Genomic DNA, 22,459 nt, shown 5'->3' with positions numbered 1-22,459 from the left:
CACTGTGAAAGCCACAGAGGTGCCCATCACTCCCTAATTAGCTACAAGAAGTGATGAATTCTAAATTACTTAATCAACACAGCCATACTGTAATTTGTCTGTACTCCCTAAGTGTGGCACTGTGTCGCAACTGCCATACATGAATGGATTGCTATTACTTTTTTACATAAATACAAATGTTAGGAAAGAAAAAAAGGCTAATGACCACATTTTCACCTTTTTCAATGTCACATTACAAGTTTTAGTGGAACAGAGCAGCTGTGTTTGCACCTGCACTTCATGAGGTAATAGCAATTATATCATAGTGTGTAAAGGTGTGGCCATTGGTACTTACCAGATAAAGAAATGTTCAGATCACAACACGGAATGATACCAGATCACCTCTCAAGTCAATCTTAGTGCACAAAGCACCAAGTTTTCTTTTGATTTTTAAGAGCAAGACGTTGTGTATTTATAAAAGACTTACTGCAGGTATATATTTGCAATTTATAATGACACATACAGCAATGACAACTGTATCTGCAGCTGGTAACATATAGTTTCAGTGAAACAAGAAAAAACTTACCTATTTGAAAAAGGAACACTTGACAAGCAACACTGACAAGCTACTTCTGCACCAGTATCTGCTGGAGTTTGCACCAGCTTGCCTCCAACAGGAGTGTCCTCACAAAGCTAGTAACTGGAAGTGGCACAGAGCTGATATCAGTTTCACTTGCTTTCTGCCACCTACAACTTTAGGAGTCGCATTTTCAATTTTAGATTCACATCCTTGGACCATCCAAGAGCTCAGACATGTCTGCACTGTGAAGCCCCTTTAGCTTCACTGGTGAAAATGAGATGTATCATCAGAAGTTAGTATCACACCTCTGATTCTGAACATACAATGGATGACACGTAAGTATGGAAAATGTAAAACTGGAATATGGAGGGGAAAACTGCTTGGAAATCTAATTAAGGGGAAATTGTAGACTTCTACTAAGAAAATGTTGCACTGTCTGTACAGTGTGGAAGCTCCTGGTTTCCTTAACAAAAGAAAGGAGAAAAGCCTAGAAATTAAGAGTGGATTCTCAATCATAATAAAAAATTATATTGTGAATCCTGCCAAATTTTAAATTAAGAAAGAGTAACTGTAATCTGTAAATCAAGGACTGATGTCGGCAAACTTGGAGCAAACCCACCTTCTATCACTAGCTCAGCAACAGAGGCCAGCCTAGGAGACTGATTTTTTCCTGGCTCCCAGGAGAGTGGGATTCACATTATTTGGCTTCTTGGTGCAGAGTTTTAAATCAGAGATTCATGTTAAAAATTGTTCTAGCTGTACATGTGGTTTTTGAGAGGTAGTAGGAGGTAATTACAAGTCTGACAAAACGTGGTTGGCATCCAGGCACCTTCCCAGACACACTGACATCTGTTTGCTGCTTCACAGGACAGAGTTTACACATCAAAACCGAACAACTTGATTTATTTAAAATTCACCTCAAAATGCATTGTGTTTAGTTTCTTTTTTTAAAATGAACATTCAAAGCATCAAAATATTACTAATTTAAAAAGAATCTTTGTTAAGAATAAGATAATTTACATACTGTAGATTGTGGCTGTGAGGGGAGAGAAACAACCGATGGTAGATTAGGCACAGTACAAAGGCCAACATGCCAGAAAACAATGCAGCTTTATGCTCAACTTTTAAATGATCTGGACAAAATAAAACAATTGGGCAAGAAAATGAAACCAACCACTTACTTGAGGGGATTTGGATAAAACAAAAGTGTTAGTAAGTTTTCTATCTAGACCTAACTCATTTGTGTATTTAAAGAATTCTATCTTCTTCCAAATAACAAAAAATGTTTCTAAACCAAGGCAGATTATTATTTGGAACTGGCATAGTAAAATAAAGGATCACAGTATACAGAGCTTAAAATCCTGTACCAGGAAAGAGCAACAAGTGGTTTACAAGGGGATCATTTAGGAAAATTATCTAATTTTTAAAAACAGAGATATAAAATATCAGTTGCATAGGGATTTAAATATAAGGCCAAGCAGGAGATTAAAGTAAAATAGAGCTCATAAGAAGGGCACTATGGTGTTAAAACATAGTATTTCCATTTGAATTAATGTCTAATTCAAAATCACAGTATTTTGCTAGTACTACAAAAAGTGAATGTCAAACTGTCCCATTAATCTTGAACTGAAAACTGACATTAGAACTTCTAAACAGTACAAAACTAAAGCTCATTGTCTAAACCTGATCAGTGTATTAGCACAACAGTGCTTGGTACGTACCTGATTTATATACTCTACCTTCTGTAAATAATATAAAGGTTATTTCTTGTTAATAAGTGTGAGATCACAATATTACTGCATGCCATCAGTGGTTTGCAGGCTTATTCGGCATTTAATTATTCAGTCTTTGAATGTGTAAGATCCCACCCTGCAGAATCTTCACCCATTGAACACAGAACACTGTCATTAATAAAATACAATAGAAGTTCCACCACTAACAACTAACATATAAGCCAGGATTTTAGGGCTAAACCCAGTACAGTTCATTATTATTAACTCACAGCAATTTTTTGTTAGGAAGGTAACCTGTAGACTTCCAAATAATCTTGTGTGTATTAAATATAAACAAGTATGTAACTAACGGTTGTCTCTTGGCATTTCAAGTAGATTATTCAATTGTGAAAGTATTTCTTCAAAATCAATTTTGAGTTGTTAAAATGAAGTTCAAATATTAATTTCTGTATCTACATGTAGCTTAATTAACCTAAAATTGTAAGGAATAGTAGTGTAAGGAAAAAAGAACTCTCCAGATGAATTAGGCATTAAGGTACACTAACTGTGAATACCTGAACCAACATGGTAACTGAAAAAGTGCATAAACACAGTAATACTACAAATGTGTTAACTACAGACCAAAAGGTTTTCTGAAAGCTAAGTGATATTTTTGTACATATTATTTACAGGCTGTGATTTTTCCAGACACCACAGAGCCAATTCGTGATCTTAAAGTTCCTTTGATATATTCAAAGTGTCCTTTGGCTTCCATCCTATTCGGTGAGGAAGCGATTCCCACCCCGGGCAATCAGGTACTGTAGAGCCGAACAACAGTGCTGTGGTGGTTCTGTGATTCTCCAAAATTCACTTCTTCCTGCTCTCCAAAGGCAAGGCAGTGTTTTCACTTCACGCTCTTGGTGGGCGTCTCGGACTCCGTAGACTGTCTGCCGTCAGTCCACGCCTCCCGCGTGCTCTTCAGGGCCAGCGTTTTCTGCTGGTCCACCACAACGTAATCCACCCTCTCGTCCGCCACGCTGCTGCCCGAGCCACTGCTCTTCTTCTGGGGACAGCCAGAAACAAGCTCATGTGAGTCAACAACAAAACAGCAACCAGGTGCTGTGGGGTTCTTTGCCCTCCCAGTGCTCTTAGGCACTTACTCTGGAGCTCTTAGGCTTCTACTCTGGAGCTTTTAGGCTCTTACTTTGTTGGGTTATCTTAAATAAGCAAAGCAGCTAATAGTTAGATTATTTATTACAAAGCACATCTGTCTCAACAGTACACAGACAAGCAATAGCAAAGCAGCTAGCAAAAGCAGTAGCAATAAGCGAATGGCTAGAAGCCAGAATGGCTAAAAGCAAGTGACTAAAAGCTACAATGGCTAAAAGCAACAATTCTTTTCAATGCATATTCTTATATGGGACTTTTTTAACAAGCTAAGACACAAACTCGGACTACTACTCTTTAACTTATTAGAATTCTAGTTTCTTAGCACACCAGGTTAGGTATAAGACTACACATACAATCTGTCTTGTTCTATTTAAGAAATGTAAGCAATATTCTTACTATAGCTTTATTATGTCTAAGTCCTGTCTACAACTGTGGGCCTGGATCTTCTACTGAAGATATCAGTATGTTTTAACTTTTACTAGAACACTCACTGCTACTGTGGCATTTGAAACTTTTCACTCACTAAAAGCATTAGAACCTACCTTAAAACTTACTTAATCCCTGCACTCTGATTTCTCTCTGAAGAATTCAGAGAGACTCTTGACTCACTGACTAATAAGGTGGCCCAGACCGATACAGAACAAGCACTGGTATCTCTGAAATGTCCAACACTGTCCCTCAACTGACCATTTGAGAAATGACCATTAAGAGGATCTTGCTGAAGGCAATTTTGACCTCCTGATGGCAGAACTGTTCTGGGGACAGTGAGAAACAAGCTCATGTAAGTTAACATGAAAACAGCAACTGGGTGTCCCAAACAGATCCAGAACAAGCACTGGTATCTCTGAAAGATCCAACACTGTCCCTCAACTGACCATTTGAGAAATGATCATTGAGAGGATTTGCTGAAGGCAATTTGAACTCCTAATGGCAGAACTGCAAGAGCTGAATATCTGCTTACCTTACGAGGTGGGGTAGACTTTCCCGAATCTAGGTCCAGATCTAAATATTCCACTTGTTTATCTCCTTTAGGTTTTACCATAGGGCTGCTTCCTCCATCAAGGCTGTTGCTTCCAAACAAATTCTGAAATCATAATACAAAAAAACTCAGCTACAAATGTACAAACTAGTGGTCCACATTATCAAATATGCTTACTATAAACTGCCAAAATGTTAAAGGTTCAGACTGAGACTCTTGCAATCACTTAAATCATGCAAATTTCATTGACCCTGTATGGCAAGGGGATACATTCTATGTAAAAACTGGGACAGAGTCAGAAGCCAATGGGAGGAAAAAACCTGAAAACCACCCCCCAAATTTAAGGTTGCCACCAAACCCATCTGTGCCTTCCACTCAATGTCCCCTTCATAACATGAAATATGAACAGAGCGTGTTTTGCTCTTTTTAAATGTAGTCATTATATCTCAAATTTAGCATTAGTTAAGCACAAACTTTTTTATTTCCTTAAGCTGTTGTTAAATACCTACAATAATTTCTGCTTTACAGTAGTGACAAAGCTAAAAATGAAACTTTTACATTTCATTCAAAAGTCATTATGATTAAGCTGAAAATCAGAGTATTGTTCAACTGACAAGATCAAAATATTAAAACTTTGGAAAATATGTGTAGGGCTGCCTGAAGTTGCATTGTATATACCTAAAATTCAATTAGCCCAGACTTTTACAGCCTCACCTCCTCTGTCCTCTCCCAGCCTGATCCCTCCCTCTTAACAGGTGTTATAGGAACAGTACAATAGAAGGACTCTTCTCTAAAAGATAAAGAAAAAAACAGGAAGACAGAGGGCAGCAGTCAGCAAAAAATGAAGAGGAAGGCAGAAGGAAAGACAGAAGGGTAAGGCTGAGAGCAACTTGAAAGAAAAAGCAGAATATTGCTGATTTTATTAAATAAAACGTAAGTATGACACGTCCAAACAAGATGCTTCAAAGCTGATGACAGAAGAAGATGAAGAAATACAGACTCCTTGCTAAGAGAGAGTTGGAACAAGTAAAAATTCTCAAAAAGTCAGATTTTAAAACAAAGGCCATGAGATATCTGGAAATGTTCTGGTTCTTTAGGAAATAAAACATTTTAAGGGCAAAAGCCAAATGGGCTGGGATTTTAAAATTGTATTTATATCTCTATTGTCCAACTCATTTAATATTAAGTGGTAACAAGGACAAACACAGACAACTGATACAAGTTCATTTTTGTTGCTCAAATACTCTGAACAAATTTCTGCGTATTAAACATACAAAAATCAGATTCTGTATCAATGTTTCCAGCACAAATTTAAAAAGCTGTTACTCTTGGAACAAAACATAATCTGTTATTTCAAACAAACTAGGCAGGCAGAACATATGCATTAGGAAACAGAAACTTTAAATGCACGCAGAAGAAACAGAAAGGAAATCTGTAGAATAACCTGAAAATAGGACCAGTGCAAGCAAACAGAAGATATTAATGAGCTGGGGCATTAATTGTACCATCTTGGTATGGAAGTGAAGCCCCTGGAACAGCCTTAAGAATCAACAGAAATGGGTTGAACTCTGATTTTGTGCAGGGAGAACTGTGGGCACAGTGGAGCTATTTCCTGGTGTAAAATGGGATGTTTCTCACACCTGTGGAATGGGACATCACCCATTACTTACCCTTGCAAGAGAGGGGCTAAGATTTAACATCAGCAGCTTCCCCGTGCTGGGGGAAGCACAACAGGCACGGCACAAAGCTCTGGAGCTGCACCCCACCAGCTCCCCCAGGCACCAAGGGGACCTGCAGTGGTGAGCTGGGGACAGGGACACTGGAGGAGGCTGGCAGGGGATCCAGAGCAGCAGGGGACAGGGAAGCCAACAGCCTTGCAAGAGGAGAGTCCAGGGGCAGGGAGATGGGCCAGCACATGCCGTATAAGAAGGCAGACACACAAGCAGAACAAAAAAGGTGCTAGACAGGCCCTCCCCAAAGAAGGTCTCACATAAATGATTTAAAGATGAAAAATGCTGCTGTATTCTCTGCTAAGAACCCAAACATGTGAGTGCACTGAACTGACTAGATGGGGCTTTGAACAATCTGGTCTAATGGAGTGTCCCTGCCCATGGCATGGATGATCTTTAAGGTCCCTTCCAATCCAAACCATTCCATGATTCTATACTGGACAAAAAGCTGAGCTCAAGATACAGGATTCCTCCACTGTTTTATAATTATTCTAAACCACATTTTAGTTTCAGCCTAGGTCTATTGTTATTGTCTTCCTTAAAACTACTGCTCTTGGTTCTTCTTTTTCTCTCTCCTTCCCCTCACCAAAGAAAAACCACAGTGTGCATCATTAACTTTTCCTAACTAGCTGCACTCCATGCTGAGTATCTGAAGCTTCATTATCTGAGAAAATCCTCCCCCAAAGGGGAAAAAATACAGACACTCAATACACAAAGGTTCCTTCTATCCTCTCCTTTGAAAGAAGCCTAATAAAATACAAGTGGTTCAGTTTCCATAGGATGAATACAAGAAGTATCAATCTTTTTTCTCCCCAGTTCCTTCTACATTTCCTTTTAATACAATTTTTTAAGCATGTCTCAGAGGTCCTAGGACAGTTCCTTTCCCTTGATGTCATAATACTGAACTGGTGCATAGCCCAAGGACAAGCAATTGCAAAGAGGGGACAGATTCTAGGAAAGAGGTAGGAAAAAAAGCCATGTCTTGAAATGTTTTATATAATAGATATGTATGTCAACCATTCTCTTTATGCTCTTAACTTCTTCAGTGAAATCCTACCTAAATTACAGCTTTGCTATGGAGAAGTTTTTATTATTCTGTTGATCTAGAAGTATAAAGGGAATGATGTCGAGCGAAGGATCTGTGTTTGCATGATTTAAAAGTAAAGACTGCGCAGGAAGAGAGTAGTTAAGATGTAGATTTTACATACTGGGTCTTCAGTGGACTGATTTGGGTTCATGGATACATAATTCTCTTCACTGTCGTGCGAGTCACTGCTGGAAGTTGTGCTATGAACTGAATCCGGTCTGGGAGACACGGGAAACCTGGAGGAGCTAATTACCAGGAATTATTTTACAAACAATACATCTCAAATATCTTAAACCTCCTGGTAAACAACAACAATAAGCGTATTAGAGCTGAAATTTTCATTCAAGTTTACTAGAGTGTCACATTATTTTGGTTATACTCAGTCCCTTATATTTAATATCACAAAACACAATTTCACACGGACACATTTTATTTCAGTGCACAGATACACACACAGACTCACACTCTTCCAAAGGAAACTTCAAGCTACAAACAAGCTAAAAATATGATACAGATGTACACACATTTATTAACACTCTAGTCAGCAAAAATGAATAACCTGAATGAGGAAAAGCCAAGAAACTTACTCTCGTGCAAAGCTTCTGGTGATAGGAGATCTAACTGGAGCTTGTAGTTCTTCCCATTCAGGCAGAGGTTTTATTTCTAGTGGAGCTGGTTTTGCTATGTGAGAAACAGACAATTGTAAAGCACAGAACATTCCTAAAAAAACTTCAATTTAATAGATTTTCACAGCCTAAATATACAAAAACCCTCTGTCTTTCAAATAGTAAATAGTAGTAAGGAAAGGGAGACACTTCCATTTTCAGAAAGACTTGATATATTAACTTATATTTTTAAGATTTTCAGGTGATGAAAAGAAACATCCCTTAAAAAAATTAAAATATAATATTTTTTAAAAACCCTGCAATTTCAGAATTTTGCAGCACATACTTTTAGGTGGTAATTCTGTTTTGAAAAGAGATTCTGCAAGTGGCAGCATCGTGTTCTGTCCTCATTCTGCTGGGGTGACTTGTTGAGCTGGCAAGCCCAGGGCAGGGCCGATGAGCTGAGCCAACTCTGGGGACTTTTCTTGGCTCAGGGCCACTTGTTAATATGCAAACTCTGCCCTGGCTGTGTACATGTGCTCTTATTGGTGAGGTTTCACAGCTCCACGAGTGGGCAGAACCTGCAGCTAAGCCTAAGCCTGCAAAAGTGAGAAATGAGCCAGCAGCAGGAAGAGCCTGGCTCGCTTCAGTGCTCATCCACAGGAGAGCAGAGCAACGCGCCACCCATGACAGCTTGTGCCACTCATGTCAGCTAACACTGGGCTCAAAAAAAGTGCCATTTAAAAATTCCATTTTCAGAACAGAGCCACGAGTTGGCTATCAGCAAGAAACACTTATCCCTCCCTCCAGCTTATATGTCTCACCCCTCCTAAACATTAAAAACAAAAGTATAAAAAGGCTTGTGGAAAAAAAAAATCACAAACTGCTGTCAACTTTATCCTCCCTTTTGTTTTTAGAAAACAAAATGCAATGTCATCATAAAAACAGCTCTTTCTCTCCCTGTGCTCCCTCCCACCATGAGTTTTCTGCCTCTTGGCAGGTTCACTAAGATCGAGTGTCAGGCGTGCAGTGATAGAACTGAATGGCAAAATGATACTAAAGCATGGCTGACACAAAAATTGATCAGTTTGGCTCAAGTCCTCTGTAAGGGTCTGAGACTACCTGGCAGGAATAAACAGTGGGCAAGATACTGCTGCAGCAGAGACAGAGCCAGGACTTTGTCCAAAGCCCACCAAGAACAGCAGAAGTATTTCATCCAGCTGCAATGGACTTTAAAATCCACAGGTAATCAGTGATATTTCTGTGAGATTTTTAATGTTTTTCATTATTTTCTCTGCTTCTTGTAACTATATAAGGCACCAACTCAGCATCTTCAATAAAGCCCATCAAATTAATTGTAATTCTCTTTAAGGTGCAGAAATAGGTGTTTGTACTAGTGTATGATCAGAGGATCAATATTTTTCTTCATTTCAGGAGACTTAAGTGAACTGTGATTTCAGGTTATTGCCTAACAGAAGTTTCAAGTTACTATGTACAATTTACAAGTTGCTATATACTTGCTTCTAAATCAACAGACAAAAGTCAATCCAAAATATGAACAGCTACAACTTAAGATATCAGAACATTAATGCTAATATCAGAGAATAGTTTCCATGCACTGATCAAGCCAGAAAGTTTTTAATTCCTTACACAGGAAGCTTGTTGCTTGACATGGAAAATGCATCCATGACCTTAGACTATAGCAGAAGAGAATATGCCAGAGTGAAAGTTATTCTAAGATAATAACATTTTCTTAATTTTTGCTTCACTTATTTTTATAAAGCTCCATATACATACAGTGCTAAAGTACATACCCTTTCTTCTTGTAGTAAAGTCACCTATGGTTTGTGAATCTGTTCGCTCTAAACCATGTGGTTTAGGTCTTAAAATTTTAGGACTTTGACCTAATTGGCAAAAAGAAGACTCTCTTAATAATATTCTATTTGTAAGTGGAAAACTGGAATTTTGTAAATAAACATCACAACCCCCTGCAGAAAGGTTAATGCCACAAGCATAAGCAAGCTGCTGAAGGAGATTTTACAGTCTAGCTGGGGCTCACACTAAGGGCTTAAGCACCAAACCAGAAACAAAGAAAACAGTGCATGCAAGTAATAAATATATTGGAGGCAAGCGTAAAAGGTGTAGAAAAAGGCTAAAAAGTGCATCAACAAATATTGTAACTGATTATTACTACTAACTGGTTTCATTAAAAAAATTAAAAATACATCTTTGAGGCATATTTAGCATGAAAGGAGAACAGCCATGTTTCAGATCCAAGTTGAAGTACCCTCAGAGAAATTAAATCCTCCTTAGTCACAAACTGACTTTGGAAATAATGACTCTTGGGAGTCTCCACTCCTGTGGTGCTCTTGGCAGGTCTTCTGCCCACTGTGTATGTCCTACTTGAGATGTCCCAAGAATATTTTTTACCAGTGTATTTGTTTAACTTGTTCCCCAGAGGTCTCCATCTGTCTGCACCAAACCCCACCACTCTGACCCTGCAGACACAGTGGGATTTTCCTCCCAAGTTTCCAGCATGCATACTGCCCCTATACCAAGCCACAACCCAACCTCTACCAGAAATGACCCTGGCATGAAAACACCAATCATCTCCCTCCATCCCCTCCCAACAAGGATCTTCTTTGGCCAAACTCTGCAAGTGTTCCAGGTCATGCCATCTATTTTAAATAAACATGATCAATAATGTGCAATATCCCTAAGCTGTCATTAAAATCTATCTGACAAAGTGTTGATATTAAAAAAGGCAAGTGCCTTCAAGTGGTGCACCAAGAAGCCATATGAATAAACTAAATGAAAAGTTGAAGTCTGATTATGTTAGAAAGCTGCCCTACAGCACAACATGGAAAAGGACTGGTACAGACTCAGGTGTGGGCTGATACTCCCAGCAATGGGTGAGAATGCTTTGTAAAAAATAAACTTGGCAACAAACACCAGAAGCTTGCAAATCTCTACCCCAAGGGTTTTGCATATGAAGTGCTCTATTACTGTTATCACTGAAGTATTGGGAATAATCAAGTAACAACAAGAAAGGTAAACACAGAGGTTTTGTACTGTATCTTAACTTCTATACAGTGCTTCTGAGAGACCATGCAAGTAAGATAAATTTATTTATTCATTAGTAGTGCTGCATAGCAACTTCCTTAAACAGAAAAGGACATGAAATTATTTTTATACAGACAGTTTTTTTCCAATTTCAAAATCAGATGCTCCCTTAAATGGCTCAATGTGCTGATGAAATGGGTGAACAGTTGGGCAATGCTGACCAAAGACACAGACTGTGAAGTGGAAAATAAAGTATTTCTGATTACAGCCAAGTCAAAAGCATGAGCCAACATGTTGGTGTACTCAATTCTGAGCTGATCCAATATTAAGTCCTGGCCTATAACTCTCTTATAAGAGCCTGCTGATTTAAAACGACCAGGATCTTAAAATCAATTGAACAAATGTAGAAGGTCAAATCCAAACACTTTTTATTAAGGACAATTCGATGCTGAATATCATTACCTGATCATAATAATTTTGTATTTCCCAGTTTTATAACTTGATTTGAAAGAAACCTGGCCCAATACAACTCAAGTTAATATGCACTAACATAGAAGCATGGATCATAAGCACAGTGAGAAAACTAGCAGAGGTAACAGAGTTAATGAAATTATTTAAGCAGTGTGCACTTAATAACCTCTGCTCTTATAACCAAACAGAATAAAGTGCCTGAAACCCATAATACAGATAAGCTCAAGGAACTCAGGGCTGTGACTCATTATTTCTCCTTCTGTTAATGATGCTACGTGGTCTAGTGCAGCCAACCTCCCTGAACTGGGATTAGCCCCATTTGTAAAACATGGATATTATGTAACTGCCTGCTTCACACTTAATTTAGCACTTACCAACCACTCTGAGATTTTCAGAAGAGCTATATAAATAAGTACAGGTCCCTTTAATACTTCTACATCGGACAAGAACATACAAAACTCACTGAGCTTTCATCTCTTGCTGCTGGAAGACTGTTCAACCTCAATAAATTTGGTGGCAAAACAGCCTGCTACCAACCAGCCAGGATAATGCAATTCCTTGAGCTTAATGTGTCACAGAGAATTAAAATATTTGTGCAGAGTGTTTACTTTTTCCTCCCTGCAAAACAAAAACCCCAAAGGCCTAATCTCTGTTGAGGAGCTTATACTGTGCAATAGGAAAGACCTGACACCAAGCAAAGGAAAAGAGGAGTGGGGGATCAAAATCACAAATCTGAGGTTATGTATTTGTGTAACTGCAGAATTCTTTCATCCTGTTTTTGCCCATTTAATAGGATAAAGTGACATGAGCCAGGGCACTGAAAGCCCTTATTAATATCCCTTACTGCCTCCAAAAGACAATTTTCCACAGGAGCACATCTCTGTATCTCTGAAAAGCAACAAACTATTCAAATATGGAGGGGAAAGTGCTTCCCACCTGTACAGCAGGCTGGTCTCCCACATCTGCTCTATGCACAAATACTAAAGTGTCACAGGGCTGTTCTTCAAATCAGTGCAGGGACAGGAGGGCTCTATGGAGAGCCTGGCTCCATACAGCATTCCAACACCAGCAAGACTGAGGAACACATTTCCTGTGGTTCCCACAGGCCCAGATTTACCTCATCTCAGGAAGGATAATACTTATAACTTACACACCTATTCTGGGAAAGATAAATCTGAGTAAAGGAAAAAAAATAGTTTCATTTATGCAATTTAATTTTTTTTCTAACTGAAAAAGAAATAAATGTTGCAACACCACTGGATGCAAACCTACACAGGAAGAAAAAAACCAACTAAATAAATTATGTCAAGTGAAACCAACCAAACAAGAAGTGAAAATTAGATGTTTTCACTGTTCAGTCAAGTCACCACCTGTGAAATGCAAAATGCTACAACCAGGAGACAGAAGCTCAGCTTCTGCACGTTCTATCAGACTGTACAAGGGCACTCTGAGCAGAAAAATCACTAATGAAGTCTATTTTTCTAACAAATGGCTGCTTGTACAAACTGCCAGGCAGAGCAGGCGATTATGGCTGTGGCACTGGAGCACACTCAGACAGGAATTCTGCTCCTGGCACTTGGGGCACATCAATGCTGCCTTTGTCTGCAAAGTCACCAGGAGGAGAGTCCATTTCACATGTCTGACTTTGTTTCAAACTCAACTGAAAAACCTTTTTGGTTTCAGCACCAGCTCTTGTTGTTTTCCATAGAAACTGGAATATAGTACTGGGGGGGGAAGTTGTCCCACTGCAGTAAATTCCTCCATCAGTGTATGTGGGTGCTAATATTTTTGGTTTTGAGGACATTATGCTGAAGAGATTCATTTATCCTCAGACAATTGCCTTGAACAGAATTAAACTTGATTCCTGCTAAGGACCCTTCTTTCCTGACTGATGCTTGCTCCATGGTTTGCTGGCAAAGGATTTCACATCAGGAAATTGCAAACATCCTCACTGAAGAGGCCAACTCTTCTATTTAAATACCAGCTATTTAGGGCTGAAGATTTTAAGGTAAATGTACTAATGTGACATAAAATTTGAGAAATGCATGATCTGATAATGCTGTTTCCTGATCAACAGGACTAATCCTCATGAGACAGGGAGATCAGAAGTAGGAATGCTAGAGCTTGGGATAGGAGGGGATAGGAGCCACAGAAGTGCTCTGCATCCACACAGAAGTATTTTCAGAGAGAAATAACTAACCACAGTTTCTTGTTTCCATCAACAAAATACACATCTTGCCCTCTTTTCTTTGCAATTAGACAAAACTGAAATTTTGCACTGAGGTCCAGGAATTCCTGTACTCAGAATCAGTGTAGATTTTTCCTTGAAAAACAAGGCTGAAACCCAATGTCTTGCTCCCACAGGGTTTATTATTTGCTGGATGCTGATAACTATGGTCTCTTTGGGACAAGAAAAATAAATTGAAATCAACTTATTCTTCAGTGCTATGAAATATAAAAAGCAATCACACAAAGAGTTGCTCTCCAGTCTTTTCAGACATCTTTATCCCCTCAAAATAACTTTTTACAGCAAACTGGTACTTTGAATGCTACAGAAATTAAGAATGAATTGGAAAAAATATCTGAAGTAGTCCAACTAGATCTGACAGCTAAGGTTCACTGGTATTTCTAAAATATTTGGCAAATGCAAAAAACTACTCAGAGAATACCAAAGCTATTAATCATCAAAATACTCTTTGACTGCTCTAATTTGTGGGTAACTCTACATGTCTGTATTGTAAAAGTTCCCAAAACATGATGAATTAAAAGTATTCAATAACAAAGACTGTTTTAAAACCAAAGTACAGTGTTCTGGAGTGTTTATTGATTAGCACTTCAATGCTGCACTAAGATTTGTGAAGTCCAACAGACTTCAAAAACAAAACAAAACAAAGGAAAAAAACCCCAAAATTTAAATTATTCACCAGCAAACTAAAGCTTAACATTAAACCTATTAAAAACTAATGGATCAGCATGACAATATGTGCAGCAAAAACTATGTTTTCTTAAAAAAAGTGATAAGGACACTGCAAAGAAGAGAAAAATTTTATGGAAATAAAAATAGGGCATTATTACCCATGTTCTCTTGTTCTTGCTCTACCTCTTATCTTTGGAGTTTAAAATTACCTAAAAAAAAATCTCTAGCCCTAATCCCTAAGTTTAATCATCCCTAGCACTAGTATCAGAGCAAGTATTGCAGTTTGTCTTTAGGAAACTGGAATGTTTAGTTTTGTTACAACCATTGTGTCCAGCAAAGAGCAGCTTCCTCTGCAGCTGTGATGCAGCCATCCAAATTTCTTTATTGAAATTATTTGTTGTTTCAGAGGTTTAGAAGACAAATCACAGCTGCAAGTTGAGGACTGGTACATCACAGCAAGGAGTTATGTAAACTTCATTTAAAGCTGTTAAGTGAAAACTAGACTTGTACAAGTAATTTAGTACAGGCATGGAGGAAATCTAATTTTCAGCTAAATGGGAGCTTATGGAAGATCAAAGAAAAAAAAATCAATAAATTTGTACTCAACTTTAAGAACTCTGAGGAAGCATCAAAACATCCTCTAAAAACTGAATTTTTTAAAATTCTTAAATGGAAAGGACAAGGGGTGTAGCTTCCAAGAGAGAATAGAAGATAAAATGCATGGATTTCTCAAAAGCAAAATGAACAATACTTCTGGTCAGAAAAGACATCACAAAAATTACAGTTTCTTTTCCAACAGATCTTCAGTTCAGTTCTTGCTGCAAATTGAAACCACCATTCTCAAATTTTCATTTCCTTGCCCTAAAGCCTCAGAACTTAACTGAACCTTTATTAAAGAATATGCAAGACAATGATGATAGTGAGGAACAGTGAAGTGTTGCCAGCTCATTACTATTATTAATATATAATAATAATAATAATAATAATAATAATAATAATAATAATAATAATAATAATAATAGAATGGTGAGTTCCTGTGTTACAAACACTGCCAGTGTTTCTCTGCAGTTTTATTTAAGGATGGTGCTCCTGCTTTATCAGCACATGCAATATGTTCCCAGTGTCCAACTCAAATATTTACATGTTTGAGTGTCTAACAAGGAAACTGTTCATCAGGCTATTTATAGCTGCCTTCATGATTAATGAGGCTGCTTAATTTCCTTAACAACTACCTGCTTTGCCTGGGATTTGCAGAGCACCAAGCTACACTGCAACAATGGGAGATTATTCCAGTCATCCAGGAGCATCACAGCAGCTCCTGTGGGGACCAGAATGTGGCAGGTGCTTCCTGCCAATTGTGTGCCAAAGCTCTGCACACAATTGCCTTTCCAAAGTGGGCTCTTTATAAAGAAAACTGGAATTCTCTGGGAAGTTAATCCATTTGGGAGATGCTCATGAGGAGTGGTGGCAAAAATACAGCCACGTTTTTAGAAGCAATTCACATATTTGTGGATTAACCACGCAGATTATGTCTTTTAACATCTTAAATGAGAAAAAAACTATGAGAAAAGCAACCAGATAAAATTTTGAGCATTTTAAAAAACAGTCACAATTCCCAACTCCATGAGAATTTTCTTCCTCTCCCTTGGTTTCTTTTGTTTGTTTGTTTTCTTGTTTTCAAGCTGCAGCTGGGTATTTTCTTGGCATGAAAAGAAATGTGTGCATCACTCACTGTCTCTAAATCCAAGTTTACCACATGCTGGGCTGAAAATTACCAGGGCCAAGCAGCAGTCTCTTTTAAAGGCAATCATGTGGACTTAAGTTGTAGAAAGCCTCTCAGTTTAAATGCTGATATTTGTTGAAATACAAGCCATTAAAAAAACAAACAACAACAAAAGAAACACAAACAAAAAAAGTTAAAATGCACCATACTAACTGTTGCCTATTTTTGCTCTCAGCAAAATAATCTGTGCCATCCAATCCAAAACTAGGAGTGAAAATATTGTTCTAAATAATCTTGAATGCAATGAAGCACTAACAATATTTGGACAAATAGAGTTGCTATTCAAGACAAATGAGGCAAAGTCCAGTACCATGTTGTATGCTGGGAATCCTAAATTCTGTATTGCCTCTGCCATCAATCTGCTGAGTGATCCTGAGGGCATTCTTCTATCTCAGTTCCCCAGGACCCTGAACTAAGATCTGTGCTAAATGGAATTCACTCAGAAAGTGCTTTTAAGTATTATTGATCAAAAACTTTACAAAAATTACACTTATATGCATTCATTCATACATTACTTTCATATACTATATTCAAATGAATGAAATTTAACTTTTGATTTTCATTTTATCATGGCCATGATTTGTTAGTTCAGCTATATGCTCACTGCTCATATATTTCTTTTCAGAACCTTAAAAAAGCCCACTTTGGTAGAGATGTGCTATAACACAGAAAGAATAAGTTACCAATTAAATGTAAGTTGGGCATCAAGCTAAGATTTTGAGGAAGTAAACTCCACCATCACCAATCCCATTGGTGACTTTACACTTTGATTCAGATATTGCAAAACTGTATTTTATCAGTGAAGATGGCAAGCACATATTTCTTAAGATTTCAGCCTTCAGATGGGATGATATTACATCAGCTCTGGACAGATATTACATAGCTCTGGACAGCTCCTAAACAGTTATTAAAAAAAAAAAAAAATCTAAATCTGTTTTTGTAGTTGTTTGGTCTTAAAGTCTTCTTTTAAGTTGAGATACCTCCCTGCCTTAGCCCTGGAAACAAATCCTGGGGCAGGAGGGGGTCACTGTCATGGCCAAGGATTCACAGAGACAAATGCTGCACCCAAATGCTTCCTCCTGAGCCATAAAAAACAATTCACACATTTTAAATTGAATTTTTGACCAAGAACTTTTCCCTTGTAAAGAGAACCTGGTTGTTCTTTGCTGCCTAGTCTGTCTAGGGGGTCTTCCTTCACCTCACAGCATTTGGGCACCTTTAATTCTACTGCTCCTTCTTGGACAAAGAGTATTTTAATTAAGGCATGTCACCATCACAGCAAATGTCACTTTTTCTCTGTGGCAACACCAGTCACTGTCTTTGAACAATTCAGAGAGTAAGACCCATCTGCATGGATGGGTGCAATATTTTTTCTGCTTGAAGCCTTTTACCAGCAAACACAATTCCAATTTAGCATCAGGACTACATGCAATTGTGGCAAGCTAAAGCAGCCAAAAAGCAGAAATACAAAAATCAATATAGCCAATGGTCCTATGTAACTAAAAAAACAGTACCCTGAAAAAAAAAAAACAAATTAAAAAAGAGATTATTTTTGTCATTGAATTACAAGTGAATGCAGAAAAGCACCTGCCAAACACTCTCAATTTTGTCCCAAGCAATACATCACTTACCTTTTGGTATGCTTCTCTAAAGAAAAAGTAAAGTGTTTTGATTCAATTTATTGGGGCAGAGAGCCAACACCATGTTTTAAAATTACTTTCAAGACTTCCAGAAAGTCCTGGAAGTTCCCCTTATTTACAGAAGCATCTGTGAGCAAGAGAAATGAAACTACACAAATCTGTAGTGTAATCTCAAGGCTGTAGATACTTTTATTCATTATTATTTTTAACCCACTTTCTGAAACAAAGCTCTCCTAGACACCAGTGGAAAAAGAAACAGGCTGGGGAGATCAAAGAGCCTAGGGCTGTAAGCAGCAAGCCCTTAAACCAAAGGAAAAGAAAAGAGGTGCTAAACACATACATGTGACAACAAAAAGCAGTGTATCCTTCTTTTATGTGCTGACTTCACTGCATTATCTCTTTCTTAAATGCATTTTTAGCACTGGATGTAACAAACCTCCCTGGCCCACAGAAACATGACTGAGCTAAAGCTAATGCTCATGTGAAAGGTGTTGGTGGCATTTCTAATAGCTTCCAAAAAGCTTGGAGGCAGGGAAAACACTGTTTTTGCTGCAACCTGTAACCAATTAAAAAAAATATATATACCCCAAACACCTGATCTCTGCAGTGTTTTAGAGACCATCTTTTGGACAAACACCAGTGGTCTTCAACAGAAGTTCTGGAACCAATGGCATATGAAATCCCCTCAACATTTAAAGGAGCAATAGCCTGAAGGTAAATATTTTATGTTCCATGTCCTCCCCTTCTGTGCCTGCCAAAGATTTATTGAACACACAGACCTGCTTGATACTTCCAATGCACTAATTTGTAGCAGGAGAACGTTGCAGGACATTTACATAAACAGAAACAACCTGACAATAGAAGCTGCTACAAGAACTTGGAAGCTCAAAAAGCAACACAGAAGAATATAAAGCACACCATTGTTTTAGTTAGGTAAAGGTTCACTCAAACAAGGTCTTTACCTAATTTAATTCAAAGGAACCTGTAGCTTTATTTTCCCAAAGGTATATCTGGAAGGAGTTATTTGTGTAGAGATCTCAACTACTGAAATGGGAATGTATCACCATTCTGATGTGTCATCAGATCTGTTCTCCACAACAATGGAAAACTCACAGTGGTGCATTTGATAAAATTAGAGTGAGGCAGTCTGTGTGTGTGTGCTACTAAGATAAAACCCTCAGTGGTAAATCAGAATCATTACCATGCTTGGCAGCTCAAGACATTCATAAATTTTTTTTTTCAGCCCCTAGGCACTATACCACATTTACTTTTAGGGACACTTTTACTTTAAAATCACTTTAGTTTGTAAATTATATTAAACAATCCTATTATTTTACAGTGATAACATCTTCCAAAAATCTACAGGCAAAAATTTCACCCAGTAACTCAATATTCATTAAGAGGTATGATAACACATCTTCAAGTCCTTTCCCTGGTGTTAGCTACATCTTTCTAGCTGTAAAGCATTTGAGGATGGGAGCAAAGCAGGAACCTTACATGCCACTTTCTGAATGTGAAACACTGAATTAATTTCCAAAAAGAGAGATGCAAGAGCAACAATGCTACCCCAGCAAACATCTGTGTGGCAGCTTTGCACTGCCAACAGCAAAAGTGAGATGCTTTTCAACACATACACTTATTACTTCTGAAAGTCAAACATTTTATCAGTAAAATACACAAAGTGGCCAGTCTGGGAGAATGTCTTAAATCAGCTCAGTTCAGTTTATTTTGAGAATGTTTTCCAGTACCAGCTTTCATCAATCTCCTCCTGTCCAGTATTTCTAAAGAACTGATCAAAACTGATGTCTGGTAGCACAGAAACAAATAGACACAAGCAGAGGGCCAAAAGTCTTTAAAAAGGCCATGCCTCAATTTCTGAAGATGGACAGGCAGAATGAGAATGGTACTTTCCATTTCACACAGCTTATCTATCATAGTGATAATCTCTGCTTCCCTTAATTACAGGCTGTTTTCACTTAGTGATAAAAACACTAATTTAAAGGTTTAGTTAGTGAATATTTTGGATCATCTGAATATTTGCCATCACACTTTCCCACAATGAAGTCAGCCATTCTCAATGTAAATATTAATTTTTTCAAGTACATAAGATTAAAAATAGGACTTACTCAAATGCAAAATAGGGCAGACATTTGACCTAATGTTCTTTAGCTCCCTCTTCTACTAGAAAATTAATTATCTTGTCTTAAAAACTTAGTAGGGAAACAAGTTCTTCAAGCATTTGCCTATGTTTCTACTAAGATGGCTGATAAAATATTTTAAATAAACTGGAAAATCCAAGCTATTTATTTGGGACTCTCTATATAAGTATGTCTTATAGACACATTGCAACCCAATCATCTTGGTTCCTTAAGAACTCTGGTCACCCAAATAATCCTCATTTTAAGGAAAAATAAACACATTATGTGCCAGATTTAAGAGATTAATTTTTTAGGATAGATTCAAAGGGCCCCTCTAAAATGTATGTGTGCTGATCCTGTACCAAGCACTGTTATGGCTATAAATTTGTGTTCTACCCAATGCCTTGTGTTCTCTCTCTGCACCACAAGTGTCTTCCATAAACAAGGACACACTTCTGAATCTTAGGAACTCAGTGACATTTTTTCATTAGTAACTACAGCAATGAAATCTAAACCTATGCTTTTATTTGGCATTGTTATTGTGACGTTTCAATAATGTTAAAAACAATCCTGGGGCTCCTCTGTGATTTGGTTATCTCATAGGACAAAAATTGTTCCTAAAATAATTTCTAGAAGCATGGTAATTTTCCACTGAGCAGCAGTTGAGAGAGCTATGTTATTTTCTTAGATGATTAAACACTGTGTTTCCTTGGAGGTTTTGCTCACCTTTTCTGTCTGGTTTGAGGTTCCGATCCACGGGCGGAGGCTCACACTCTGCAGCAGGTACCGACCGTCTGGGAGGGGTCTTTGGGCTGGACCTGAAACCCATGTGAGCAGGAGGAGGGACTTGCTTTCCAAATAATGGAAAATCAAACGTGCCTGGTATCATTGGTACATAGTTTGTTTCCTGGATGGGTTCAGTGAAGCTGCTGGAATGCTGTCGTGGAGGAGAGTTGGGATTCATTGGGACATAATTTTCATCTAGTTCTTCACTTGAAACACTTCCCACTGTCAACATGCTTCTGTTTTTCTAGAATTAACATATATTTCCTTTAACAAAATAAGTTATGCAATCAGCTGTGAATCATATGAGTCTTTTAACCTAATCTACTCAGATTAATGTATTCTATTGAAAGTGAAAAATCACAAACACTGCACAGCTTGCTTTCTTACACAGGAACAAAGAGCATTCAAGCACTGTCACTGTTGCCTCTGATCAGATCAAGTCATACTTACAAAGTGGTTATGGAAGCCCTCCAGTGAATTAGATCTGTCATTCGGAAACGTTCGTGGAATATCATAACAGTCTTGAGAACTAATTTCTAAAGAGACAAGAAGAGAAAGTGGCTGTTTATCACTCCTGTTCCTGTCACCTGGCACAGGCATCCAGAGCCTGTTGTTATTTACTGTGGCCCCCAGATTTATCTATATTTGAGAGGACTGTGCTCACAAACAACCTTAGCACTCATCAGTCACAACTTGAAACTCTCACAGTGGCATTTTTCCATGGCAAGAAAAGAGAAATGAATTTTTGCTTTTAAGGAAGTATCAGAGTCTATCTTTCAATTGAGCAGTTGTAAGAACTCAGTGTAAGAGTGAGAATCTGGGCACTCATGAAAAGCCTATTCTAAAACAAACAAACAGCAGATGTAGTTTAATGTCTGGAGAAAGGTTTTCTGACTGATGCTCTTTGCTTGGAAAGTGCTGATTCAACAGCATCCCATCTGTTGCAGGAGCAGGTGAATCTCTTCTCTCAGCTCCCCAGTGTGGTCTCCAGGGGCTTTCATTGGAGTGGACTGCTGCAGAACCAAAGATCTCTCCCTTTCTGGAGTCCTGGCAGTCCCCATTGAGCAGGTCCTCAGCTCTGTGGCTGGTTCTTTGCTGGACAGGGGTTTTTGTGAGACTCCTGGCTCCCAGTGCTGCTCATCCATGCAGGCAGCAGGATGCCCTTACCCTGTGGCAGGGATGCCCCTCCTCATGATGCCAGCACAGAAACTGGGCAAACTCTGGGGTTTATGCCCACCTTGCCCTGAAAAAAAACCAAACCTCTGAAGCTTTTTTTAAAGATTTTCACCACAGAGGAAAGATAAATGACTCTGCCCTTAAGTACCAAATTTAAACAGTGTTTTCAGAAAGATTGCTTTTCCTGAGGCAACCTCACATTCAGTGTAGGAATACTCACCTATAAACTTAGCAAAATGAGACAAAATAAGCAAAGCAAACAAGGGTCTTTCATGGTGTTATTTTGTAATTTTAAAACACCAGTATTTTATGCTCAGTCTACAAAATTAATGACAAATAGGACAATAGTATCTGAGCATCTCTATTATCCCATCCACTCTATATACTGCCTCCTCTACAAGCCTTGCCTCATTCATTCCTCATTTCAAACAATTCTCCTTTAAAATCACCTCTAACATTAGTATTGACTTAAACCAATATAAAATTTCACTTTAAAAACAACACTGTAATACCCACCTGCTTCAGAAATCTGAAAAAAAAATGAAACCCTTAGCTCAAGAGTGGTTAACAAAACAAAACATATGACAGCACATCTGGAGTACCAACATTTAGGTGGCCACAAGGAACAACTTTAATTTTACTA

At 38.1% G+C, this 22,459-nt stretch overlaps 2 protein-coding genes across 7 annotated transcripts in view; both read right to left on the bottom strand.

Annotated features, from left to right (window-relative positions):
- Nucleotides 1-22,459, bottom strand: part of NUDT9 (nudix hydrolase 9) — a 196,530-nt gene that overhangs the window by 100,942 nt on the left and 73,129 nt on the right. The window lies entirely within an intron of this gene.
- GAB1 (GRB2 associated binding protein 1) overlaps nt 1,446-22,459 on the bottom strand; it is a 94,930-nt gene continuing 73,916 nt past the window's right edge. For 3 of the 6 annotated variants that reach the window (XM_056489675.1, XM_056489679.1, XM_056489681.1), the window contains exons 5-11: nt 21,091-21,176; nt 20,581-20,884; nt 9,657-9,746; nt 7,825-7,918; nt 7,359-7,482; nt 4,403-4,525; nt 1,446-3,334 (exon numbers count right to left, since the gene is read on the bottom strand). In XM_056489675.1, the coding sequence (XP_056345650.1) occupies nt 3,176-3,334; nt 4,403-4,525; nt 7,359-7,482; nt 7,825-7,918; nt 9,657-9,746; nt 20,581-20,884; nt 21,091-21,176 (980 nt within the window). In that variant the 3' untranslated portion in view covers nt 1,446-3,175. The remainder of the gene's footprint in view (nt 3,335-4,402; nt 4,526-7,358; nt 7,483-7,824; nt 7,919-9,656; nt 9,747-20,580; nt 20,885-21,090; nt 21,177-22,459) is intronic. The other 3 variants (XM_056489677.1, XM_056489680.1, XM_056489676.1) reach the window with 3 other exon arrangements.

Source organism: Oenanthe melanoleuca, chromosome 4, assembly GCF_029582105.1.
Source record: "Oenanthe melanoleuca isolate GR-GAL-2019-014 chromosome 4, OMel1.0, whole genome shotgun sequence".
NCBI classification, from domain to species: domain Eukaryota; kingdom Metazoa; phylum Chordata; class Aves; order Passeriformes; family Muscicapidae; genus Oenanthe; species Oenanthe melanoleuca.
Note: the sequence above shows the minus strand (reverse complement) of the source record. Positions and strands in the feature narration are given on the sequence as shown.